The sequence below is a fragment of the Podarcis bocagei genome (genome assembly GCF_964188305.1).
Source record: "Podarcis bocagei genome assembly, chromosome: 15".
NCBI lineage: Eukaryota > Metazoa > Chordata > Lepidosauria > Squamata > Lacertidae > Podarcis > Podarcis bocagei.
Genome location: NC_138141.1, coordinates 45,037,694 through 45,064,323, shown reverse-complemented (window position 1 = coordinate 45,064,323; position 26,630 = coordinate 45,037,694). Strand labels below are relative to the sequence as shown.

Below are 26,630 nucleotides of genomic sequence, written 5' to 3'. Positions count from 1 at the left end.
TCCCTCCAGCTCGGAGGGGCGAGGCGGGGAAGAGGCAGGTGGGGGGGGAGGCCCTACTCAGAGTAGACCGCCCGCCTTGAAAAGACACGGGCCTCCGCCGCGGGGTCTCTCTCAGCGGCTTCGTGGCGAACTCAGAGCAGGGCCGCTCCCTTCCCCTCACACCCAGATCCAGAGGGGAATAATGGGTGCTGCTGGCCCGCCAAGTCCTACTCAGAGTAGACCTCCCTCCCTCCCCACTGAAATGAAGGGGTCCCTTCGCTTTCATGCAAGCGCTGGGGGCGGTAATGGTGAGAAGAAGGCACAACCTCGGGGGGAAACAGTAAAGGAAATGCTCTTTCTGAGGGGGAAGGCAGGCGGTGTCTCTCAAGGGGCTTGCTTCCGAGTAGGCCGCTTGTCAGTCAGGGGATTATTCCTCTTAGCAAGCCCCTTTTGCGTCGAACTGACTTTCCCCTCAGAGCAGCTCTTAATGGTGGCCATGATAACGTTCCCAACCACGACAAAATGTTCTCTTGAGGGGGAAGTCAGGGCATCTAATGGGGCTTCCTCGCAAGTAAGTGGGACCGCTTACCCAGGAGTCTGTCGTCCCCTTTGGGCGCCCTGACTGGCACTGAGCTTCTCTGAGGGGAAAGCTAGTCAGGGTCAAGGAGGGCTGGGACCTAACTTTTGAGTTGTTATTAATTAGTGGGACTTACTTCTGAGTTATTAGCATTATTAATTACATTGTTATTATTACCCTCGCAAAGGCAAGCCCCATTTGGCACCCTGAAGGACTTTTCTCTCAGGCAACATTTTTGTTACTTCTTCTTCTTATAATTATTATTATTATTATTATCATCATCATTATTATTAGCTTCCCTGAGAGGAAAAGGCAGGCAGTGAGGACACCGGATGAGGCTTACTTCCCAGTAAGCATGACTCTCAATTGTTGGCAATCAATACCCCTTTTGGTTTTTTTTTAAAAAAGAGGTGCCAGTTCTTTTATCTTTATATAATAAGTTGTGGGCGCCATCACAAAATGGCTGCTGTCTCTCTCTCTCTCTCTCTCTCTCTCTCTCTCTCTCACACACACACACACACACACACACACAAAAAAAAAAACACATCTAGAGACGACAAGTGTTTAAAGAGATATTAATCCATCTATTGCACAAGGTTTCATGCATCGGTTATATCTGCATGCATTTACCTAAGGTCCAGAGGGCAGAGGGAGTATTTTCCCCCGTCCCTAGATTGTAAGTTCCTTGAGGCAGAGACTTGCCCTGTCTTTGTAAAGTGCCAGCGGATGGCACAATAAGAATGAATGTTAACAGTAGGCGCCATCTCAGAAGAAATATTCCCTCCTGGGCGAGGGTGGAGGAGGAATGCTTTTTTCCTAACAGGGTGCCTGCCACCCATGGATTTCTCAGCACTGTAATTAAAAACTAATCATCATTTTGTGAAGCCTGTAGCTCAATTCATTAGGGGCATCTCTTTAATCAACTAAAACTGCAATCCTAGGCACACTTCATTGGGCACACGCAAATTATATCCCCACAAACACTTGCGCAAATTAATCTATTCAAACAATTAATCCACTCGTGTTTCTTCGGTCAAAAGGACAGCCCTGCCTCTTTCCCCCCATTCTAGTCCCCCAGTTCTTTTTGCATCGTATTTCTAGAAACTGTTTTATTTGGGGGAGTTTTGGGTGAACTTGGTGCTTCTGTGCTCACAGAAATGAGGCTGCAACAGGTATGCACCAGGCATTTGAAGCACACACCTTCCCACAAAGAATCATGGGAACTGTAGTTCCCAGCACCCTTAACAAACTTTGAGTATCATTTCAGGGGAGAAAACAGAAATGGGGAGAGAGGGTAGGATGCCCAGCTTGGGGGAAACAGCTGGCTGGGACCCTGGCCAGGAGCAGTCCTCCCGCTAAAAGATGATGCGCTGCAATGTTTTGTTGCAGCCCCCCTCTTGCACCCTGCTCTACTGTCAGCTTTAGACTGGGTTGCTATAACAGGTCTATCAATGTACAAAACAATAACTGGCCAGGTATACATTTGTTTTGAGAGAGAAGTTATGAACTGGTGTTTCAATCTCAGTTATCAGGGCATTGCTGTTGTTGTTTTTGCAGACTTGTCTGTATTGATGAAACAGAGCTGTCAACCATTATGCATCCTATTGTTTACAAGGGTTCTGTTGTATTTGAGGCCATTTTAAAAAGAAATATATATTGTGATAGGGACTTGATAGCAGAGTATTCTGCATTAGTTAGGAACAAAACCTTTTAATCTCTAGCAGACGTTCCTCATCTAGTCATTTTGTTAAGGGAGTCCCCATCTGCACTTCATTTGATAAGGCTTTCTGACTGTTCCCCATGCAGGGATTTGGATCAGGGCCGGCGGTGAGGGTGGCATGCCCAGACTCCTGACAAGGCACTCACTTCAGTAAGGGGCTCTCTCTGAAAAGCAAAACTTTGACTTCTGCATGCTGGACCACTTATGCTTTCCTGACACACTCCTTTCTTATGGTTAACAGGTAACAGATTTTCATGACAGATAATGCAATAAATAGACACCTCTCTTTCCACGCAAACAGAAAACAATTGTAAGTACACAGAGCACTTTTCGACGTTTGCTCCACATAGCAAAGCGTATTGACCTGTTTTCTTTATTGGATGCCAAGTTCAATTAAAATAATAGGGAGATTTCTTTTCTCTTTTTTAAAATGATTATTTGAACAACTTTTCTGCCCTCTAGTGGACTCTGCTTCAAAAGGCACATCCACCTTTGCTTTGGAAGACCAGCATGGGATGAATGAAGAGTGCTCACATTCTGCTGAGTCTCATGCTTAGGTTACATAAGGCTGCAAGTCTAACCCTGCTTACCTGCTGCGCTTATTCAGTAGAGTTACCTCTGAGTAAACGTGGTTAGGACTGGGCTGCTATTCCTTTGAACATCCAGTGAGCAGAACATTTAGGTTCTCTTTTCCAAAGTTCAACTTTCTCCACCAAAATCGATGCTTCTTTTAAAGAGTCTTTCAGATTCCTGTTGGTTGATCTGACGATGTGGACGCTAGCCCATGAGCAGTAAAACTGTTAGTTTTTTGGGTACCACAAGACTCTTGGCTGGTTTTGCTCTTTGTTCCTTTATTGCACTGCTCTGAGCAGGTGTCCGAGGGCGTTCATAGTATATTGTCTCTTAGGTGCTGTAGTCTAGTGCGGGAGTAGACAACCCTTTTTCTTGTGCCAAGGCCACATTCCCTTGACAGCAAGCAATCTGTCAGGGGCCACAAACCAGCAGTGGGCATCATGGGAGAAATCAAATCCTGGGATGTGGTGGTTTTAGCAGGTGACCATTGATGTGAGCTAATTTGGCTTTTAGCCTGTTGTTATTTTAACTGTGTGTATTGAATTATTGCTCTTTTTCTCAAGTGAAAATTTTATTTTGCTCTTTCTTTTGTAAACCATTTTGAGTGGAGGGTTGGCAATGAAATTCAGAGTTGGCTATCAGGAGGAGCACCCGATGCTTCCACAATGGCTGCCAACACTGTCTACGATGCTTCATCCCCTTCACCTTCCCTTAGACAGGCTCATCTCAAACTGCAGCTCCGGAGTCCCTCCATTAAGCCTGCTGCTGGGTCCAGGCCAAGGAGGTGGGGAGAGGCAGGGTGCCTTTTGTTCAATTCTCTATTGCTCATTTGCCAAAAAACAAAAGCGCTCGCTCAGACGCCAGGCAGAGTGCTGAGGTGGCAGCTTGTGGGCCGCCACTGGCAATCCCTCTGAGCGGAAGCCACGGGCCCACCTGCCTGCTTCCCAGAGGGGCAGAGAGAAGCCAGCATGCTGCCCCTAGAAAATAAGTGACCCCTCTCCCCGGCATCTTGGGAGATTGGCCAGACTTAGCTGTTTCAAGGTTCCTGGGCAGAAGGGAGTTCCACAGCCCTAGCCTGGGGGAGAGAAACACAGAATCTTGTGCGTCTTTCACAATATCTGGGGGGATGCAAAAAAAGTGATAAGCCATGTTTGTCCTAAAGAACAATTACTCCCTCAAAAGCAGCAGGGGTGGGGGAACTTTTTCAGCCCAAGGGCCACATTTCCCTTCCAAGGGGCCACATGCCATTGGTGGGCGGTGCCAGAGCAATGAATGCAAATTTTACCTTTATACAGTAGGCTAGTTTCTGCACCTGCACTCAAGCACCCCTCTCTGCCCTCTATCCAGACAAGCAGGAGGCCTTACCAGAGCTCAGTGACTCATTGATGCACTCAAGGAGGGGGCGAATGAGGACTGATGAAGGGTGTGGCCTGGAGAGAGCGGCTGTGGCCTGGGAAGAGTCCCAAGGGCCAGACAGAAAGGCCTGCAGGGCCACATTTCTCTCCTGATCTGCAGGTTCCCCGTTGCTGCTCAAAAGCAACAGCATATCTTGCTTCATGCCAACAAGCTCCAAAACTCAAAACTATTTGCTCCTTTTTCAGATCCTAGCCCAATAATAATAATAATAATAATAATTTTTTATTTATACCCCGCCCTCCCCAGCCAAGGCCGGGCTCAGAGCGGCTTACAAGCAATAATAAAAACAAGATGAGTGATTACAACTTAAAAACAAAAATAAAATACAACATTAAAATAATGGAACATTAAAATATTAAAATGGAGCCTCATTGCAGGAGAAGGAAAAGAAAAAAGAAAAAGGGGGCGGAGGGAATCAAATTGGCTCCAATCCAAAGGCCAGGCGGAACAACTCTGTCTTACAGGCCCTGCGGAAAGAGATCAGATCCTGCAGGGCCCTGGTCTCATGAGACAGAGCGTTCCACCAAGTTGGGGCCAGTGCTGAAAAGGCCCTGGCTCTGGTTGAAGCCAATCTAACTTCCTTAGGGCCTGGGACCACTAGGGTGTTGTTATTTATGGACCTTGAGGCTCTCCGTGGGGCATACCAGGCGAGGCGGTCCCGTAGGTACGAGGGTCCTAGGCCGTGAAGGGCTTTAAAGGTCAAAAGCAGCACCTTAAATCTGACCCTGTACTCCACCGGGAGCCAGTGCAGCTTGAAAAGCACTGGATGAATATGCTCCCATGGCAGAGACGCTGTGAGGAGCCTCGCTGCAGCATTCTGTACCCGCTGGAGTTTCTGGGACAGCTTCAAGGGCAGCCCCGCGTAGAGCGAGTAGTCAAGCCTGGAGATGACTGTCGCATGGATCACTGTGACCAGGTCGGGGCGGGAAAGGTAAGGGACCAACTGCTTGATGCGGCGAAGGTGGAAAAATGTCGCCTTGGCTGTTTCTGTGACTTGCGCCTCCATGGAAAGGGAGGCGTCAAGGATTACACCCAAACTCTTAACGGAAGGCAATGGCACTAATTGGGCCCCCGCAAGAGAAGGGAGTTGGTCCCTCATCCCCATGCTATCCCGACCTAGCCATAGGACCTCTGTCTTCGAAGGATTTAGTTTCAATCGGCTCCCACGAAACCATCCAGCCACAGCTTCCAAGCATCTGGTCAGTGTGTAAGGGGCCGAGTTGGTGTGGCCATCCATCAGTAGATAGAGCTGAGTGTCATCAGCATATTGATGACAGCCCAGCCCAAAGCTCCGGATAATATGGGCAAGGGGGCGCATAAAGATGTTAAAAAGCATTGGGGAGAGAATTGCGCCCTGCGGCACTCCACACACCAAGGAGTGGCGTGACGACATTTCCCTCCCTAGTGCCACCCTCTGTCCCCGACCAGAGATAAAAGAGCACAACCAGTTACGGGCTATGCCCTGTATCCCCACGTCTGCAAGGCGATGGTCCAGAAGATCATGATCAACCATGTCAAAGGCTGCTGACAAATCTAAAAGGATCAGCAGTCCTGACCCGCCTCGATCCAGTTGTCTACGGATATCATCTGTTAGGGCAACCAGAGCCGTCTCCGTCCCAAAACCAGGACGGAAACCGGACTGAAATGGATCTAATGCCGATGTTTCCTCCAGAAACCTACCAAGCTGTTCAGCAACCGCTCTCTCAATTACCTTACCCAGGTATGGAAGATTTGAAACTGGGCGGTAATTGGATAGGTCTAAGGGATCTAATGAAGCTTTCTTTAAGAGTGGACGCACCACTGCTTCCTTCAGTTCCCCTGGGAATGTCCCCGTGTCAAGGGACAAATTGATAATTTCAACCAGGGGGGTCCGCGCAACATCTGGACACTCCCTAATCAGCCAAGACGGGCACGGATCAAGGAGGCAGGTGGTGGGCCTACCAACTTGGAGGAATCTATCCACATCAGTAGGGAGTATCCGATCGAAATGGTCCAACACTGGACCTGAAGTCAGTCGAGGGGCCTCCAGTTCAGTCACTGTATCTAAATTGGCAGGGAGGTCACGGCGGAGCAACAGGACTTTCTCCGCAAAAAAGCTCGCGAATGCCTCACAGCTGTGGGTCGAATTTGTGCTTAAATTTGGTTGTCCTCCTAAGGACGTTATTGACCTAATTATTCTAAAAAGTTGTGCCGGGCGAGAGCTAGCGGATGCAATAGAAGCTGCAAAGTAAGATTTCTTAGCAGCTTTCATAGCCATCTCATAGGCTTTCATAAGCGTCCTATAAGATGTTCTTGAGGCTCCGTCATGAGTCCGTCGCCATACTCGCTCTAGCCGTCTGAGATCCCGCTTCATTTTCCGGAGCTCCTCAGTAAACCAAGGGGCCCGGTTTCGACGGGGTCGCAGAGGGCGCTTAGGCGCGATTTCATCAATGGCTGCCAAGAGCCGGTTATTCCAGTCCTCAACAAGGTCATCTAATGAGTCGCCAGGAGGAGCAGGGTTCCGCAAGGCTTGTCGGAATCTATCAGGATCCATCAGTTTTCGCGGACGAGCCCAAATAGGCTCGGCACCCGAGCCGGGGAGGAGCGGGAAGTCAATCTTGGCTTTTAAAGCGTAGTGATCAGACCATGGCACTTTCACAGCGGGGAGCATGATCACATCTATGCCAGCCCCAAAGATCAGATCCAGCGTGTGGCCTGCTTGATGAGTGGGGCCCAAAACAAACTGGGAGAGCCCTAGTGTTGCCATGGAAGTCACTAGGTCTAGAGCCTGTGAGGAGGGAGCGGCATCGGCATGGACGTTGAAGTCTCCCAAAACCAGTAGGTTTGGGAACTCCAAGGCCCAGCCCGCCACCACCTCCAGCAGATCTGACAGGGTGGCTGCAGATGTGCTGGGTGGTCGGTACACCAGCCAGACAGCCAAGCTCTCCTTGGTGCCCCACACGAGACCAACACATTCAATGCCGGAGATTGCCGGTGATGGCAGAGCTCTGAAAGAGCAATCCTCCCGGAATAACAACGCTACTCCTCCCCCCCGACCTACAGTCCGCGATTGATGGAGGACAGAGAAACCTGGGGGTGTTATCTCATGTAGGGAGACTACTTCGCCTTCCCGTACCCAGGTCTCCATCACGCAAGCCAGGTCAATCCCCTGCGAGACAAAAAAGTCACGCATGGTGGCAGTTTTGTTGCCTATGGACCTGGCATTGCACAGCACCAATGACGGAGGTGTGTAATCCTTGTTCTCCCTACCCTCATCCCTTGGGATGGGGCGTAGATTGGAAGGGGTTCGAGGATCACTGCATCTCGAAACCCTTCGCCGATAGAGATATCTAGCCCTACCGCCATTCCTCCCTAGCCCTTCAATTGTGGAAATCCTAGATCCCATACTAGCCTCCCCAATAGATGGGTAACATCCCCTCAATAACAAGTCATCCTTGGGCCAGGACTCCTGGGTCAAAATGGTATGGGAAAGAGGTGGAGGTTTGATAGGGTAAGTATCCCTAGAAGATAAAACCCAACCAACCGCACCCCAAGCGGGGGGGACAGTCCAATGGTGTTTCATTAACTGTCAATCCCCCTCAATGCTGTTGTAGCTCTCACCCTGGGATGTGGTTATTACAGTAAGCCCTCAACTTATGTGCATTTAACTTGTGTGCATTCATGCTTTACATGTATGGCAAAAAATTAAAGTTTTTAAAATGGAGTGGGGTTCAAGGAAAAATGACTTCGGCATTCCCACCCGCCGTTGAAGCCAATGGGTTTTGACTATATTTTGGCTTTAGACACGACCCCTGAAACGTAACCCCCATGTAATTTGTGGGCTTGCTGTATAAGATCCCTAGCTGTCTCCTTTAGCTAGTGCCCCTTGTTAGTGGCCAAGTTGCGCTGAAGCTAAAGGGGGACATGAGAGAGCAGAACAGCCTAGAGGGGTCTGGGTACAACTGGCATAATTCAGAAAACGCAGAATGTAGCATTAGGTACAGGATCCTGCTCCCTGAGATTCCCATTCTACGAACCTTCTGGATCAGAACCACTGCCCATCTAGTCCAGTATCCTTTTCTCGCAGGGGCCAATGAGGGGCTGTAATGGGAAGCCTGGAAGCAGGATCCAAGAACAAGAGCCCTCTCCCTTCCTGGAGTTTCCAGCAGCTGGTATTCAGAAGCATCACTGCCTGCAGCCGTGGAGTCAGAGCATAGCTTTTGTGGCCAGTAGCCATCAGTAGCCACCTGCTCTATGCCTTTGTCCAATCTTCTTCTAAAGCCATCTAGGTTGCCATCACTCTTTCCTGTGGGAGGGAGTTCCATAGATGGGTGCTGTGCTAAAAGTTCCCCCTTCTCATTTCCCTCAGACACTAGCCAGGCATTCCTGTAGGCGGCCCCCACCCTGGGTGGGTGATGGGCGATTGGATGCACCCTCAGCCAAGAATGCAACTTGGACGGTGGAAGCGAGCTGTTGAAATCTCTGGGGATCAAGGGAGGCTCAGGGGCAGAGAATGCATCGTGCTGACCGCAGCTCAAAGCTTGCCCGGTGCCTATTGGGACGCTGTCCCTATATAAACAAACAGGGACGGTCCAGGCAGCAGGGCGGCCCATGGAGGAACTGTCACCATTCAGCGAGCGAGGTGAGTCACTCCAGAGAAGACCCCCCTTCCCCAAATTCTCTCCCCCGTCTGGACTTTATTCATCAAGACCGAGACTCCTGTCCGGAAAGAAATCCTCCCAACAGGCTGTCTCTTAAATTGAAAACCCCCCCCCCCCCATAATCAAACTGGAGGAAAATGGCAGGTCTTGGACAACCTATTTGCATTGCATTGCTATCCCACTTCTCCTCAGAGCTCAAGGTGGTGTATGTGGTTTTCCCCCACCCCATTTTATCCTCACAACAACCCTGTGAGGTAGGTTAGGTTGAGAGAGGCAGTGGACTGGCCCAAGGGTGCACCCAGGGAGCTTTGTGGCCGAGTGGGGATTTGAATCCTGTAATCACTACACCATGCTGGCTCTCAACTGAGGATAGATGTAGCTAATAATAATAATTTGCACCTCCACCGCCCTACTTTGTGCATTTTTGTAGGTGAACTGATCCACTTCTTAACTTTGCGGAAAAATACGCAGATCGAAACGCAGCCATTCTTTGAGATTTGCACATCTCTGAATTTTGTGATGCTGCTCTCCAAGTGAATAATGCCTATGGGGGAAATGTGCATTTAATGAAATCAACGTATTAAAATTATAGGGGAAATCGCTTGCAAAAAATAATAATGTGCCTATCAGGCAAAACTGCATGCAAGAATGTGTATATTTGGAAAAATTGGCACTAAAAGGCTGATGGATTTCACGAGAACTTAAAAAATAAATAAATGCTGATGCAGAAGTTAGAATCTGAGACTGACAGATGAGTCCATGCCTATCTGCACACCACTGTCCCATTTTGGAACACAAACTGAGGGGAGAGACAGGAAAAGTCATCCAGTCACAAACCGGACAAACTTGCACCTCTGTTCATTGCAGGTGAGGTGGGAGCCTCCTAAATTTGCTTTTGGGGTTTAGAAATCTATGTTGTGATTTTGGGGCCCCGCATCTGCCAGACACTGCCCTCTCCTGGAAGCACTTGTGTCTGCAGCAAGGACGAACCTGAAAGGACCTTGCTGTCAATATGGGCACCTATGCAGATTTTGAGACAAGTTTGATGCTTCCCCCTGTTTTTTCTTTCCCTTAGAATTCAGCCACACAGCCAAGATGGCACAGATAAACCCCCAACCGGCCCAGGTGGGCACGTGGAAGGTACGTCCCGGTGGTTAAAACGCAGGCGGAGAGCCACAAAGACTCCTGTGGCAATGCAAAGACTGGCAGATTTATTGCAGGGGGTTGGACTAGGTGACCATTCCAGCTCTACAATTCTGTGGATTATGCTTTCATGGCCAGGGTTGGCTTTAAGTTTGAGGGGGCCTTGGCAAAGGGGCAGCCTAGTGCCCTCCTGGCCCCTGCTCCTCGTGGGCATACCTGGTCCAGCAACAGGCAGCAATCTAAGTGGCTAGGAGCCAAGCCACCATTTTACAGTACCCTGGGGTGACGCTACTTCAGGGGTGTTGTAGGTGATTAAAATGGCATCCTGACACTGGGCGAGTGGGGCTGGCATGCTGGAACCTGATCTGCGGATTAGATTAGGGGCAGGGACCTTTTTCAGGCCATAGAGCACAACCCCTACTGGGCAGGGCCAGCCCTATGATGAAGCAGAGTGAGGCAGCTGCCTCAGGCGGAAGATGCTGAGGGGCGGGGAGGAGATGGAGCTGTGAGGCTGCCATGATGCCTGGCTTCTACCCTCTTCACTAGCCTGCTAGTGTTTTCCTTTTCCCAGTGTCAGAGTAAGATTCAGCTGCCAGTTCAATGGGCTTCTCTAGATGCCTTGAGGAGGGCGCCACCTTGTCCTTTGCCTCAGGCGGCCAAATGTCTAGAGCCAGCCTGGCTACTGGGGGGCACCAGATTCCTGCATTGCAGGGGGCTGTACTAGAGGACCCTGAGGGTCCCTTCCAGCTCCACAGTTCTATTATTCTATGCCCGTGGTGGACGAGCAGAACAATGGGTGTAAATTAGTACAGTAGGCTAGCTCCTACACATGTTAACACACCCATCCCTCTGTTTTCTATTTTAATTTTTATTTATAAAGTTTACTAAAACTGACAACATAAAAACACAAAATACATAAGAAAAAGAAGAACAGGAACAAACCAATAACCCTTTCCTCCCACAAACCCTTTTCCATCCCATCAAGGAAGAGTAATTTCTAGCCAGGCAAAAACACTGAAGGAGGGACAGGGAGGGGCGTGGCCTGGAGGGAGGGGTGTGGCTAGGGAGGAGGCGTGGCCCAGGAAAAGTTCTGAGGGCCAGCCAGAAAGGCCTGGAGGGCCGCATTTGATCCCCAGGCCTGAGACTCCCCATTCCTGGCCTAGGGGTCATTTTCAACCAGAGCAAAGAGAGTGTAAGAGAGATATTTAAGCTGGCCCTCCTATGAGGCTGAGAGATGCTGGAACGGGGTGTCTTTCAAGGGCAGCAAAAGCAGGTCCTTAAAACTTCCCTCTTTGGAAAGCGGGAGCCCTTGCCCTGCCCTGCCTGACGCTGTTGCTCTCTTGCAGATCACTGCCTATGATCAGGAGAACTTCCAGGGCAAACGGATGGAGTTTGCCACCTCCTGCCCCAACATCGTGGAGTGCAGCTTCGACAACGTGCGCTCGCTCAAGGTGGAAAGTGGCGCGTGAGTACAGGGGGTAGCGGGGCTTCCGAAAGCAAGAAGTCAGGTTCAGAAGAAGATGAGAAGAAAGCGTCTGCCGGATCAGGCCAATGGCTCATCTGAGTCCAGCATCCTGTTCTCACAGGGGCCAGCCAGAGGTCCAATTGGGAAGCCTTCAAGCAGAGCCCTCTGCCCACCTGCGGTCCCATCACCGTGGGTCACACGGGCCCCCATAGCAAGTGTCCTCCTGTTCTCAGTCACATGTTCCAAAACCGCCCAGCCCACCTGAACCCACAAAGACCCTCCTCCAGAGCCCGCAGGAAACATAGCCTTGGTTTGATTTGACAAAGGTGGTTCCCTGAGCCACGTACGGCAAAGGTGAAGTTCATTGGACATCCCCTTCCTCGTCCCATTTATATGCCACCTTTTGATTTAAGCTTCCAAGGCATCTTAAACAACACAGAAGGGTGCTTCCAGGCTGTTGTGGATCCAGCCACCTGCTGGCAAATTGGGGGTTGTGTAATTAGAGCTGATTATGAGGCCCTGTGCAAGAAACTGGCTCCCCCCCCCCACCCTATAAAAATGGATTCCCCCCCCCCTTCTCTTTTTTGAAATAAGGAAAGTGATGAGGAAATGTACTGGAAAGCATGGGACGGGTGCTTGCTTTGGCTTCCCTGCAAACAAATCAGAATAAATGTCTATTAAATAGCCAACGTAGCATCTGATTTCCCTGGAATTTCCTGGAGCACTGTGGTGTTGCCTCTTTTGTGCAAGCTTCCTTTATGTGTTTATTTATATCCTTCATCTCCTTACCTACCGTGCTCTCTTTCTTTTCTTTCTTTCTTTCTTTCTTTCTTTCTTTCTTTCTTTCTTTCTTTCTCTCTTTCTATTGTTATAATACTTTGTTAATCTCATTATACATTTAATATATTTTTTTTAAAAAATCATATGGGATATTATGCCAGAATGCATAACTTGCTTGAAGGAGTCCAAGGGTTGAAATGGTGTAAGCCAGGGCCAGCCCACCCATGGGGCAAGGGGAGGCAGCTGCCTAAGGCAGCAGGGTTCATAGAGGAGCAGATCCAGCCTCCAAGGAATGCATTGCCTGCTGCTGCTGCTGCTGCTGCTGCTGCTGCTGCTGTAGTGACAGCAGTGGCTGCTGCATGCTCCTTGGAAGCTAGATCAGCCACCTCCTTGGCAGCCCCCTCCCCAAATGCTACCTCTGCAGTGGCCTCTGGGGGAATAGGAGGTGCTGCTTGTCTCCCCACACCCATGGGGAGAGAATGGTGGGGGCTGCCCTCAGGGCCTTTGATTCCCACAGCTGCCATCAGCTATGGTTGATGTGATTCCCTACCTTGTTCCCAATGTGGATTTTCACCCATCTCTTCTTCCCTGGAGGGGGGGAGGCACCATTTTCTGGTTTGCCTCAAGTGACCAGATGTCTTGGGCTGGCCCTGGCGCAAGCAGCTCCTGAAAGCACATCCATCGGGCCGTATTGAGGCTAATAAAAGATAGGCTGTTGGACTGTTGTTCCATCACAAGTCACCTTGTCCGTACTGCTGCAATATAGGCTGCCTAAAGTCCTTCTGAAAACATGGGGTTGCCCTTTTCTCCAGCCCGCAGGGTCCATGCTTTGTGCACTCTTAACGAATCAGCGTTCTCAATGAAAACTCCAGGTGCACCTCCCTTTTGCTCTTGTCTTCCCTGCCATCCTCTTGTGTGCTGCTGCTGATTGCAATTTCAATTAAAAATATAATGAAAATAATGTCCCTGTAGGGTGGGTGCTTAATAAACAGGTTGTCAGGAAGGGCATGAAATTAAAAACGGCATCTAAAGGGGAGCCTATGACAGAAACACACGCACACACATGAAGCAGTGAAAAGCTGTCGTCTTAAAAAGGACAGTTAAAATACCCCAGCTGTTGCCTGGGAGGTCCCCTGAGGTGACCAAGTTGGGGATTCCCAGGCCAAAGGAAAGTATTGAGAAACCTCCCTTTACACAAGAGGCTCTTGCATAGCTGACTGAGGCAGGTCAAGAACCCAGCCCCAGAATCAGACCAGTCCGGGGCTACCCACAAGGCTATATTTAGGCTGAATAACGAGAACCGGATTATCACTTCTTCGAGGGCCCGTCGCTCAGCCGTCCTGCTGTGGGGCAGACCGCCCTCTCCGCCAGTGGGATAAAACGAGGGCATGTGTTGCATCTCCTCTGAGTGTCCTGATTTTCCAGGGACAGTCCCGGAAGTACAAAGCCACCCCAGCTTCTGATTTGACCCCAGGATGTCTCCTTTTCCCCTCCAGCACTGCCAGTGCTGAGCTCGGGGAGTACAATGTGCCAATGCTTGTCCTGGGTGGTGGCAGTGCTGCCTGTGTGAGGAAGCATCCTGTTGCCTCTTCCAGGCCTCTCCATGGCTGCCTCCTCCCTTGGGCAGCTCGCAGCAGCTGCTGGAGAGCAGGCAAGGAGGAGAAGAGGCTACCACCAACGAGGCCCAGCCCCGTACCACATGCTGGCTCTGAGGGGTCAGCAGAGGGCAGGACCGCCCTGGGCAGCAAGAAGGGTGCAGTACAAGGAGCCTTGGTTTTGTTAATTTAAAAAATGCTTTGTGTATCCACATCAAATATTGCCCCTTTCTAAAATGTATTTATGACTGTGTGTTTTTCTTCTTGCAAATCTACCAAAGAATAAAATAACATCAGGACTAAGAGGTTTTCTCAGGACAGTGGAGGGCCTGTGCGCTGTGCCCCATTGGTGTCGTGGGGGTGGCACTCGCTCTTGGTGGGGGGACCAAAATTTGGGGGGTCGAGGAGGGTGGAGAGTGAGACATGCCCCTCTTTTCATCTGGGGAAGGTGTGGTGATGTGGTTTCTTGCTGAGCGTCTCCTCCTTCCTCTCCGCAGCTGGTTTGGCTATGAGCACACCAACTTCTGTGGGCAGCAGTTTGTCCTGGAGCGCGGAGAGTACCCCCGCTGGGAGGCCTGGAGCGGCAGCAACGCCTACCACGTGGAGCGGCTGATGTCCTTCCGCCCTATCTCCTCCGCAGTGAGTCCCATCGCCTTTGCTGCGCGGCATTATGCAAGGACCACAATCGCAGGCCTGTTAAAACGAGACCTCTCTGGAGAAGGAACCAGCTTTCCCAGTTCAGGAGGCAAGCGTTCGGGTTTCACAGAACTCCTTTTTGAGCCACAAGCAAACTTTCAAGCTTCACAGAGTTCTTCTTTAGCATAAATAAAAAATAAATAAGATTCTTGGGAGGTTTTTTAAAAACAAAGTTGCCTAATAATAATACTACCATCTCCAGTCCAGAGATTGGGGTGTGTCGGGAGGTGTGAGTTGAGTTTGTTAATTTAGTTTACATGGGCAGGGTACAAATAAGATTCTTAATCATAATTTATAAACTGCTTAATATTGTAAAAAAAAAATTAAGTGATATGCAAGCTGCTGAAATTCTGCAAAAGGGTAAAACTGGAGTTGTTTTTACTTCTTGCTGTAGGGGTGAAAAGGCTTAAAGGCCAGCCCTCTTTGGACCCCCCCCCCCCCGGGTTAGGAATTACAACATCACGGCTTTTCAAGTTAAATTAAAACTGCTGCAGAAGAAGCGTATCAACAGCTTTTAGGCAGACAGGCTATGAGGGCTCAGTCCCAATGTGTCCAAAACTGGGAGAGAACAATAGAGGGCCTGGGCAGCTGAAGCCACGGGCAGCCCCTGCCTGGCACATAGTGTCATGCACAGATCTTACCCCAATATTACTGTCCCACATCTCAGGCCCCTTGAGCCCTGTGTGCTGGAGGGGCTGTGAAGTCATGGGAACATCCCTACCTTTATGGTGGCAGCACGAAGTTGGCATCCTGAATTTTGGACTGGTGTTTTCACTGAAAAGAGGGCTGCTTTGCTCTTTCCTCCACCCCCACAGAGCCACAAAGAGTCCAAGATCACCCTTTACGAAAAGGAGAACTTCATGGGGCAGCCGTGGGAGGTCCATGATGACTACCCTTCCCTGCAGGCCATGGGCTGGAGCAACAGCGAAGTGGGCTCCATGAAGATCCACTGTGGCGCGTAAGTGGGGGGCGATGGCAGGAGACAGCTTCTGAGCCAAGATGTGAGGCCAGGGAAGGGTGCCATGCCAACTCCAGGGGGCCAAGGTGTCTTCACCCCCCCCCCCCCGATATTTGTTTGAAGGGGACCTGGCCCCCTCAATGTTGAGGACGCAGCATCACGGAAGGCAGCACTGTCCTGCACACTGCCAGGAGACAAGTGTGACGTCATGCGCGTGCAACGTGACCCCCTTAATCTTGGGGAGAGCGGGCACCTCTACCCCAGATGTGCCAAGATGGCCTGACCTGGGGTAGTCAGCCTTTTTATACCTACCACCCACTAATGCATCTTTCTTGAGGGTAAAATTTCCTTACCGCCCACCAGTGCCCAATGGAAGGAGGGTTCTGCTTGTGCCATAGAACCCCCTACCGCCCTCTGAGAATACTGAAACGCCCACTAGTGGGCAGTTGGGACCAGGTTGACAACCCTTGGCCTAACCAAACCGCCCTAGAAACAAGCAGGCAAACAGCACTTTCTGCACCTACTAGGGATTTGCAACTGGGTCACACACACCTGGTTGCTGATTCCTGCATTTCAAGGGGTTAGACTGGATAATTATTATTATTATTATTATTATTATTATTATTATTATTATTATTTATTATTTATACCCCGTCCATCTGGCTGGGTTTCCCCAGACACTCTGGGCGGCTTCCAACACAATATTAAAATACAGTAATGCATCAAACATTAAAAGCTTCCCTAAACAGGGCTGCCTTCAGATGTCTTCTAAAAGTCAGATAGTTGTTTATCTCCTTGACATCTGATGGGAGGGCATTCCACAGGGCGGGTGCCACTACCGAGAAGGCCCTCTGCTGGTTCCCTGTAACTTGGCTTCTCGCAGGAAGGGAACCTCCAGAAGGCCCTTGGAGCTGGACCTCAGTGTCTGGGCAGAACAATGGAGGTGGAGACGCTCCTTCAGGTATACTGGACCGAGGCCATTTAGGATGACCGGGGGGGGAGGGCAGAATCCCTTCCAACTCTACAGTCGAAGGATGTGGAGGGGTAGCTGTGCTCCCTGGACAGCTCTTCATGGCCCCAACTGGGCAACTCAGCTTTTGTATCTCTCCGCAACTCCTCCTCTGCAGGTGGGTTTGCTACCAGTACCCCGGCTACCGCGGCTACCAGTACATCCTCGAGTCCGACCACCATGGCGGAGACTACAAGCACTGGCGGGAGTGGGGCTCTCACGCCCAGACCTTCCAGATCCAGTCAGTCCGGCGCATCCAGCAGTAGGCCTGAAGGCAAGTGTGCGCACACACATACCCTGGAGCAGAGCGTCAGGGCTGCAAGTTGCCAGCGCAAAAGGGAGGACTCCCCTTTTCACTCCACTTCTCCCCAGTTCCCCACACAGGTGCTTAAACCTCTCTCCCCCCCCCCCCTTGGTCCTCTTGGGCTGGGGGAATCCTTCTCTCCAGCATCTTCCTTGCTGCCACAAAGAGGAAGCAAACACCTGGGAAGGAAATGTGTGTGTGTGTGAAGCAGGAAGCACTTTGTACATGCTCTGGTGTCAATGTGTTTGCGCAAGATGCACAGGGCGCTGTAGGCAGGCAGAAAGACAGCAGCCTAATGTTCCCTGCATGCTTAAAAATAAAGCCAGGCTTGTGCTCAAAGCAGGAGTGATTTTGTATGATTTACATTTTACGTGATTGAAAGCTGCGGTCAAATCATGTTTTGGAAACCTTAAAATAGAATCACCTCCCTCTCTGGCTAGGGACAATAGGCTCCACCCACCCACCAGCACATATTTTCAATTACATTATCGAGGGCTAGAAACTTGAGCAGTTTTAAAAACACACACATGGAAGGTGGGAGTCTTGTGAAGCTGAATCCGGCATCCACTCTAGCATTCTATACAGATGTGCAGCTTATTTCAGACAATACACCCGAGGGTCTCTTGAGCGTAGATTTTGCCAACTGCAGAGGGGCTACACAAAGTCACCTTTAGGTGGGGCTCAAACACTAGTAGGAGCCGCTTAAGCCAGGTGTGAAGAACCTACACAGCTCCAGATGTTGGGACTGGCATGGCTATATGGGAAGGTGGGAGGGAGTCCAGCAACATCTGGAGACTATGGGGTGGAAGGGAGGAGGAGGCAGGAAGCAGAGCTAGGAGGCAAAATGTTTTTCCCCACCCCCAATGAGATACTGCTTTGTTTGCAAAGTTCACCACAGCACCATTGGCCAGCCATTCTCCTGGAAACAGAAATTCTATCTTATTACCTCCAACATCACTACCCGAATGGTATAATTACCTCTAGTGAAATTATCACCAAGAACAGGACTGGTTGGAAAATCATAACTGAAAAACAACAGACACATGGAAACTTGATTTTTATTTTTTTTTTATTGAACATTTTACATCATGTAGCATCTCTTAATTTATTTTGTTCTACAACCATCTCTCTCCATTTTTAGTTTTCTTCATTAAAATATAAAATAGATTCTTTTTAGTGGGAGGGGGAGTTTTAAGAACTGTTGTGGAATAGCATTTTTTTAAAAAGGGAGGGAGGGAGAAGCTGAGATTTTGCTTCCGTTAAGTGACAAAACTGACCTAGCCTGAGCAACAGCATGGAGACGGATTGATGGACTGGTGAAATTTGGCTGGTTCTGGGTCTGTCACCCCCACTGCAAACCTCCTCAACAAAACCCAACAAAACCCACCAGTTCCTCCAGTCTGAGAAGTAGTGCCCTTTTTACAGCTGGGCGCACAGCCCATTCCTATCCACCGTGAAACATTTGGAGAGAAGGGGAGGGGAAACGGCAAAATGCTCTGGCCTTTTGGCCAGAAATGTCTCTCCAGTCTTGGCGTTATGGAGTAAGAGAGCTCTAAGCAGGTGGATTTTTTCCTCTTGAAGAACAGGGAGTATCTCACACATACAATCTAGGCCAGTCTGCCTCGCTTTTTGACCCAGTTCTTTGCAAAGGACTCGGTGGTATTTTTCAGGTCAAGTGGTCTCATGTTCTGGGACAGAAGCAAAAATAAAGCCCCCCCCACCCCCCACAAGGTCTTGCTCTACTGCAAAATGGCCAAGCAGGAAAGGTGAGAGTGCAGTCATTGCGTGCCAGTGCTGTGACATCTCAAGATTTATATTAATAAGGTTTGTGGTTCAATGGGAAAGAAATGAAGCGGCAAGTCAGCCCCCCCCCCCCCGAGTCTGAAGCGAACCAGGCAAGTGTTGGAACCAAGTTTTCAAAGACCCTGTTTCTGGGGTGGGGTGGAGTGGGGGAGATGAAACAGGAAGGAGACTGAGAGGGTCACTGCAGAAGATGCAGACAGACTCTTCAGAAAGACAGTCCCCAGCACTGCCACTTTCTCTTCACTTCTGCACTTTGCAGAATAGGTTGCGGTCAAAAGGGCAAGAGATCCGTGCAAAATATTGAGGGCCAAGGTGGTGTCAGGCTTCCCAAAATTCAAACACCCTCCCCCCCCCATCACATATGTAAAAGATTAAGTTACAGGTAGGTAGCCGTGTTGGTCTGCCGTAGTCGAAACAAAATAATTTTTTTTCCTTCCAGTAGCACCTTAGAGACCAACTGAGTGTGTTATTGGTATGAGCTTTCGTGTGCAGGCACACTTCTTCAGATCCACGCACACGAAAGCTCATACCAATAACAAACTTAGTTGGTCTCTAAGGTGCTACTGGAAGGAATTTTTTTTTATAAAAGATTAAGACACTGAACTATGAGCATTTGCAGATTCCAAAACAGTTTGCGCTTCCCCTCCCTCTCCAGGAAGGGCAGAGGGACTTAAGGCAGCTCACCAACAGCAGTCAAGGACAAAACTTAAAAGATAAGATTTGGAGCTGTACATTTAAATGGGGCTTGAAGGACAGGAAGGAAGTTTGGAGGGCAGGCACCTCAGCAGACAAGAGGCAGAAAACAGCAGCTGTGACTTAAGTTGGGGAGCTACCCCAACATCAGGATTTAGAAATCACACAGAACTGGGGAGCAGGGAGAGAGGCAACCAGAAACTGATTCATCAGAATACAAGAGAATGCCCCCCTTTAACACTTCAACACACAACACAGAAACACCCGCTTCTCAGAGGCACCCTGAACTTGCAATCCTTAAGACATGCTTCGCTAGAGAGTCCCGTGGAACTAGCAGAGATCAGCTGGTAGGGGAAGGAAAGAATTTCCCAGAAATTGTCCCATTTTATTTTGCCCACTTTTAAGATTGCAAACTCTCCAGCACTCACCAAATGGTGCTTTGGCGACAAGCAAATGTGCAAAAGCCATTGGAATAATCATCATCAATGCATGCAAAGGTGTTCCACTCTGTATGCATCCATTAGGAAGTGCCTGCTGGTCCAGCAACCTGTTCTCACAGTGGCCAACTAGATGCCGGTGGAAAGCCTGCAAGGAGGACCCAAGCAAAAAGCATTCCCCACCCGCCATGCACCTGGGAATCCATATATAGGGTGGGGGAGGCAGGAAAGAGAAAACCAAAATTATGCCGTGGAGGGGTTGGTTTAATTCCGCAGATCATTATGTCAAGGATGCAAGCAATTAGCGTCTCTCCAGGTGTCATTTCAAATGCAAAGTGCATTTTCCTTCTTTTCTCTAGTTCCCACCCTGAAAAGCAGCCAACTGACCAACTGAATTAAGAGCCTGCACGGAAAGATGGGCTCAGAAACTGTGTTAGATGTTTAACTTAGATGCACACCACTCTGCAGCAAGCAAAGAGAGACGTAAACCTACACCTCCTGGATTCCAAAACATGTTTTCTCATTACACAGGATGCCATGATTCTTGCCCCAAAACACAAGAGGGAAGGAGGTAACTCACGTTGGTTAAGAAAGCCAGCTTCTTGGATGGAAATCTGTGTGCAAACAAATCCCAGTGGCAAAGAAAAATACTCTGGAGACTCTGCAAAGGGGCATCAGGTGCCCCTACAAAGCTTGAGGACTACTGGCATGAAGTGGGGGTGCCAATGAAAGTGTTGAATGGTCACTGTAAAATGTGAAGGTTCATTATTGTTTCACAAGTTGTGTTATGTCTTTAAGGCAGTGTTTCCCAACCGGTGTTCCGCGGCACACTAGTGTGCCGTGAGACGTCGGCTGGTGTGCCGTGGGAGGGAGGCGGGCGAGTCGGGCGGTGAGAGGCGGCGGCGGCGAGGATCCGCGTCGAGCCGGGGGCGGCTCCGCGGTGGTGGTGCCGAGCGGCGGGGCAGCGCGTGCAAAAGGGAGGAGCGTGAGACAGCGGAGGAGGAGTAGGACGGCATGTCCGGGCAGCAGCAGCAACAACAGCAGCAGCAACTCCCGCCGCCGCCCCCTCCCCCGCCCGCTATCGCCGCCACCACCACAACAGCCGTCGCCGCCTCAGCTGCCGCCGTCCCTCAGTCCCTCGCTCTGCTGCCTCCTCCCCCCCCCCACCCCCAAAGCTTGGAGGTTCCCCGGCAAGGGGGAGGGAAAAAAATTAAAAACTTTCACTTTCGTGCGTCCCTCCCGGCGTGACGCTGCGCGCTGACGTCACGGGGCTGTAATGGTGGTGTGCCGCGAGATTTTTTTCATTAAACAGGTGTGCCGTTGCCCAAAAAAGGTTGGGAAACACTGCTTTAAGGGCCAGGGCAAATAACGATACCCCGCCTTGCAGCTGTGAAACATAGCGGGTGCTGCTAGGTTGTGTTAATTAAGCTGTGTCAGCATTTGGGCATAGTATATAAGGAGCAGAACTCTAGCTCTCTCATTACCCTGGGGGGTGGGTTGGTCATGTTTGTTGTGGTTATCTTTAGTGTAAAAGGAGGTTTTTTTATTTATTAAAATCTTGTTAAAGTTATTTTTGAGTTCCTTGTTATGCATGGTCTCCCCAGCAAGCTCTCTGCAGCGCTACTAAACCCCAAATAGCCAACAGAAAGAACTAAAAAGTACGGCAGAACTAAAGAACTAAAAAAAAAATGAGCAGGCAGGCAAAAAACAAACAGATCAGTGGAGTGCCACACACACAAACCCAATTTGTGTATTGAAGGGTGAGGGTCAGAAACCTGGAGGGTGTGGAGGTCACATCCAACATTCCTCCCCATTACTCATTTTTTTAAAAGACTTTGACCATGAAGAGGCTGTGGAAATCTTCCCCAGCGCCTTGCCAGCTCTGGAAAAGGTTTGGGCTCCACCAGCCTGGACTCTGAAGCCAGCCCATAAGCTTCAGTAATTTGGGGGGGGGGCGTCCAGAAAAGACATCTCAAGAGGCTCTGGAACTAAAATGCAGTTGGTTGGTTCAATCAACCAACCAACCAATCTCCACCTATCATGTTAGTGGTCAGCAGCATGTCCTAGCAGCCTCAGAAGCCAGCATGGTCAGGGAGGACGGAAGTCCCACCAGCATCCTGGATTGACAAAGATTCCCCGTATCAGTGACAAGATTGATGCCCCAGAAACAACCCCTGCCCAGATCTGGAGCTCTGCTAGGAGAGAGCAGGGTAACTACACATTACTTGTCACGATGCAAGAAAAATAACAAATTATCTTAATCCAAGCGACCATGCATGGGAAGGTGATCTGAAGCAATACTGGTGAATGAACTGCAACCAAGTATTTTCAATGCTACTCCTCTGCCCCCCCCCCCAATAATACTTTTAGAATGTGGCTTGGCAACAGGAAAGAAACCAAGAGTGACAACAATAGGATGTGTTTGCATCTCCATTCAAGGCTAGAATGGTTCATTGCATTTGGCTATGGGGCTTCCTCCCATCACCGTTCCCCCCCACCCCGCCCCACTGAAAACTGGAAATATTCTACACTTTCCAAAGAGGGCTTCACCCACAGAGCAGTCAAATGTGGGGGCGCCCAGGGTTGCAAAGGTGCAGTGGCGTAGCGTGGGGGGTGCAGGGGGGGCCGGCCGCACCGGGCGCAACATCTGGGGGTTAGGGTTAGGGGGCGCAAATCCACGGGTTAGGGGGCGCAAATCCATGGGTTAGGGGGCGCAAATCCATGGGTTAGGGGGCGCAAATCCATGGGTTAGGGGGCGCAAATTACTTGCCTTGCCCCGGGTGCTGACAACCCACGCTACGCCACTGCAAAGGTGGCATTGCTTAAGGACACAGGTGGCTCAAAACTGTGTTAAACTGACAGCTCCATGGGAACCCTGGGAAATGCAGCCTTGTCAATAGGAGCTAGGGAACTTCCAAGTCCCTTTGATACCCTTGCAATAAGCTAGCCGTTTCCAAGGGTCTCAGGCAAAAGCAGTGGCCATTAAATGCATTTAGAGAGCCATTTTGTGTGTTTTTTTTTAAAGTTCGGCATCTTTGGTAGCCCTTGGTGCAAAAGCAGTGTCCTGGGGGCCTGGAAGCCTTCAAATTTAAGCCTTAACAGACACCCCTCTTATTGTATTTTTGGCAGAGATTTGGATTCGCAAGTTCAGCACCTCACAGCCTGATGAGAAACATCGTCATATGCCAAAAGAGAACCCCTTAGCAAATAAAAAAAAAAAGCTTTTAATGAGCCTTGTGCCTTTCTTTCTGGACTACAACTCCCATCAGCTGATGGGAGTTGTAGTCCAAAACATCTATAGAGTTCCAGGCTGGGGAATTATTCCAGCAGCTTTCCCCCCTCCCAAAAAAAAACCCCCACCCACCCCTGTCCTTGGTATTTGCAACACCTACAAAGTTTGTTTTTATGATAACTATTTTATAATTTTAAAAAAGAGTGTCAAGCAGGCTGGACTATCTTCCCAGCACTTGAACGGGAAAGGGCAGCCAGTGCTGGGAAGGACAGGAAATCTGCAAAAGCTTATATGTAATGTGGAGTCCCGGCCCGGCCCCCAGAATGATATGGATTTCAAAAACCCATCAAGGCCGATAAGAGAAGCGGAGTTAAGAGAACAATCTAGCCAGGTACAAAGCATGGTGCTCAACAGGAATCGATATATTTGCCACTGCCTGAAAAAGCCACCAAGACCTTTGCTCTTCGGAAATGAGAGGTCTGCAGCGTCGCAAGAGACCAGGGGTGGCTCGGTTTTGTTGGCAGCACACAAACTCTCTTTCTGGGACTCCCGCCACTGCCCCTCTCCCCTCTAGAAGCAAATTCCCTGCTGCAGAGGTGATGAGCCTGTGGTCCGCCCAGAGATGCTGATGGACCAGTTTCCATCTTCCCTGGCCACACAGGTGGCTGGAGCAGGCAGCTACAGAGTGTACACACATCTGGCTTAGCAATACACAATAAGCCTCATAGACAGGAGCTAGTGGGGCAACTTCAGGGACCAAACAGGACAGAAGGCTTGACTTTATGGGGATGCCAACTCTGGTTTAAAAAGTGGCCCATTCGGCCCCATCCTGATCACTGCTCAGCTGCCATGCACCCACCAGCACCTGTGAAGCGCCCAGCCTTTCGCCCTTGCAATTTCCCAACCCGACCGCCTCTGAACATCCAAATTCCTAGGTTCAAGCAATGCAGCACAGAGAGGTCTGGGGTCCGTCCCCCAACATCTTTTGTCTCCCACATATTGGGGGATGGAGAGCTGGCTGTAGGCAAAGCAGATCAACGGAGCCACAAACGAGAGCTGGAGAACTCTGGCTGGAAGCTAGAAACTTGTCGGTGCAAGTAGTCTCAATTTCTGTTTATTTTTTTTAAAAAAATTCTACAGGTTAGCCAAGGGAACGGCATCTCGACAGCTTCCTTTGTACATTTTTACCATTTCCGTGGGAGCATCCAGCTGCAATGCAAACACAACACCTGTGCCCCACGGCGTCCAGGAATTTGCTCGCCCCGATCAAAATATTTCCAGGGTAATGTCCAATAGATAAATCCACTCTCTTCCAGCAAGGCCACATCCTGTCCTATTCCCACCCCTTTCCCCCAAATACTGACAACCAGAGAGAAGGGGATTTAGAGAAAATGGGGGGGGGGGTGAACACCTTCTCCCCCCTCCAGGCACATCAAACAAAGCCATCTTGCAAGCTGGGAGATATCACATGAATTCTCTCCTCTGCAGCTAAGAATAGGGTTGCAGTTCCACCTTGGGGGCCACATGCGTTGAAAAAGACTAAAACCTTGACTCTCCTGCCCCCCATTAAAGATGGTGGGCTGTATTGGGAGGAAGAACCGGCGAGTCACACTTGGACACATTTTGCCTGTTCTTTAGATTACGGCACGGCTGCTGCGGAAAACCTTCGGATCTGCTGGACTACAACTCCCATCAGCCCCCAGAAAGCATAGCTGATGGACAGGGAGGATGGGAGTTGGAGGCCCAACAACATTCTTGTTAAGCCACACCAGCTTCCCCAGATGTTCCAGGCTACTTCTCCCATCAGTCTAGCACAGGAGCCGTAGCGCAGCACATCTGGAAGGCGCCCAGTCGGCAGAAGACCGTGTATTAAAAGCATCCCTTTGATGTGCTGCCATCAGTAGCAATGCGCCCTCTGAGCGTTGCCGAACTACGACTCCCAACATCCCTGGCCACACTGTCTGGGGCTGATGGGAGTTGTAGTTCAGCAACGCCTGGAGGACTGAAGGCTCCCCACGCTGGGGCTACATTCCTCACAGCTCAACTCCCCCCCCCCTACGTCTTGACACACAAATAAAACTGAGGGAGAGACTAAATTCTTATTATTAAAGAATGTCGAGAACCTTGTGAAGAGAAAACCCCCCCTCAAAAAATGGGAAGGTTTAAGGGGGCTGGGGGGGGAGTTTGTGGAGGAGGCAGGAACATGGCACCCACAAATAAGAGGACCCCCCCCCGACATCTTACGAGGCCAATCAGAGCCACCAGAGGAAAATCACTAGGCAGCAACACACCAGCCTGGGCTGCAAACTGGTCAAACCCCCATTGGGATTTAAGGGGGGCCTTATTTTAATTTTAAGGGTGGAAATTTAGTAACAGAATGGAGAAGGCAGCTGTTACAAAAAAAGAAGGGAAGAGCACATCTAGGAAAATGGGTTTTTTTTTGGGGGGGGGGAGAAAAAAAGCTAGCATTCTTTTAAAAAGGGCTTCACTTGTCAAGCTGATTGAAACTCTTATGGCATTGCTAATGAATTTGGAAACTTGAATTTGCTTTGTTCATTGTCAAGGCAGGGGTCGACTTTCTCTCCCTGTCGTCCTATCTCCCTTCGTTCTACACCTTTCTCAGGCAGCCAGTATCTATAGAAAACAAGCCAAGACTTTACTGTTAACACTTCTATCTATGGCTGAAATGAAATTTATGTATAAAGGTACCCTGAAAAGGACTTTTACTTTCCTGGTGTGAAGATAAGAATAAGGTTCTGGCTGCTGAATGAACCTTTTCACTTCTACTAACTAAATTTGTATTGTATAAAACTCACAGATGTATTTTTATATCAGTTGTTTAGCACTTCAACTATGAAATTTTATTAAATTCACATGATTGCTTTAAAAAAAAGAGGGGGGCTTCACTTTAAGATTTATTTTACTTTTTTGGCCAAGAGCAACTTGCAACAGAAGCATTCAAGTTGGGCTTTCCCCTCTCTTTCTTAAAAGGCATTTTAAAAGGACACTCCAGTAGTTTTGAGGATAGGCAGTGGAGGTCTGAGCAGGGCAGGGGGCTGAACTGGGGCGTGCCCCCCTCCTCAACACCTATCCCCCCCCACAAAAAACAGGCCACACTGAAGCAAGATGTACCCCCACCACCACCAGATCTTTGTTGAGTCCACTCTGGGGAATTCTCAGAAGAGCAGACCCCCTTCCATGGGGCACCCAGGAATTGATTTGTTTTTGGGCCAACCCTTTCACATAAAGAGGGGCTCCTGCCTATCGGCGCCTCCAAAAAAAAGAAATCACAGCACGACCGCCTTGCCAAACTCCACAGCTTGCCACCTTGCCAGCCCCACCCCCCAAATTTGGATTTCTGCAAAAGGCAAAAAAATAATAATGACTTTATTAGAGCTTTCTACGCCATACTTGCAACCTCTTTCCGTTTCTGCTCTTGCGGTGAAAAGCTGGGGGTGAGGGGGAAGCAGAAGCAAAGCCCAGATCAAAATAAAAATAAAAATAGACAGCGGAAATCCATTAGAACAGGCCTCCCAATGTCAGACCATAAAAAAACATTAATTGCCTGAGGGAAATGAGCAGGGGGGGGGAGAGAAATAGTAAAAGGTAA

At 49.6% G+C, this 26,630-nt stretch overlaps 1 protein-coding gene and 1 long non-coding RNA gene across 7 annotated transcripts; both read left to right on the top strand.

Annotated features, from left to right (window-relative positions):
- Nucleotides 1–25: 25 nt before the first annotated feature.
- On the top strand, nt 26–17,194 carry CRYBA1 (crystallin beta A1). Of its 6 annotated transcripts, XM_081172220.1 has the most exons (9): nt 26–905; nt 2,363–3,341; nt 8,332–8,533; nt 8,614–8,886; nt 9,981–10,045; nt 11,395–11,513; nt 14,386–14,527; nt 15,400–15,542; nt 16,670–17,194. In XM_081172220.1, the coding sequence occupies exons 4-9, from the start codon at nt 8,856–8,858 to the stop codon at nt 16,815–16,817; spliced, it is 648 nt and encodes a 215-aa protein (XP_081028346.1). In that variant the 5' UTR covers nt 26–905; nt 2,363–3,341; nt 8,332–8,533; nt 8,614–8,855; the 3' UTR covers nt 16,818–17,194. The 6 variants fall into 6 exon arrangements, with proteins under 6 accessions (XP_081028346.1, XP_081028349.1, XP_081028348.1 ...); XM_081172223.1 differs by lacking the exon at nt 8,332–8,533 and having other exon boundaries at nt 26–287; nt 2,518–2,586; XM_081172222.1 differs by lacking the exon at nt 8,332–8,533 and having other exon boundaries at nt 2,363–2,517.
- A 3,947-nt stretch (nt 17,195–21,141) lies between these two features.
- LOC308574413 lies at nt 21,142–22,976 on the top strand. The gene is made up of 2 exons (XR_014002483.1): nt 21,142–22,379; nt 22,601–22,976. It is a non-coding gene; the product is annotated as an uncharacterized lncRNA (long non-coding RNA).
- The last annotated feature ends 3,654 nt before the right edge of the window (nt 22,977–26,630 follow it).

Coding starts and splice junctions, on each gene's coding strand:
- CRYBA1 (XM_081172223.1), top strand. CDS start 8,856: ATGGAGGAACTGTCACCATTCAGCGAGCGAG. Junction 10,046..11,394: donor CCCAGGTGGGCACGTGGAAG/GTACGTCCCGGT, acceptor GCTCTCTTGCAG/ATCACTGCCTATGATCAGGA. Junction 14,528..15,399: donor TCCGCCCTATCTCCTCCGCA/GTGAGTCCCATC, acceptor CCACCCCCACAG/AGCCACAAAGAGTCCAAGAT.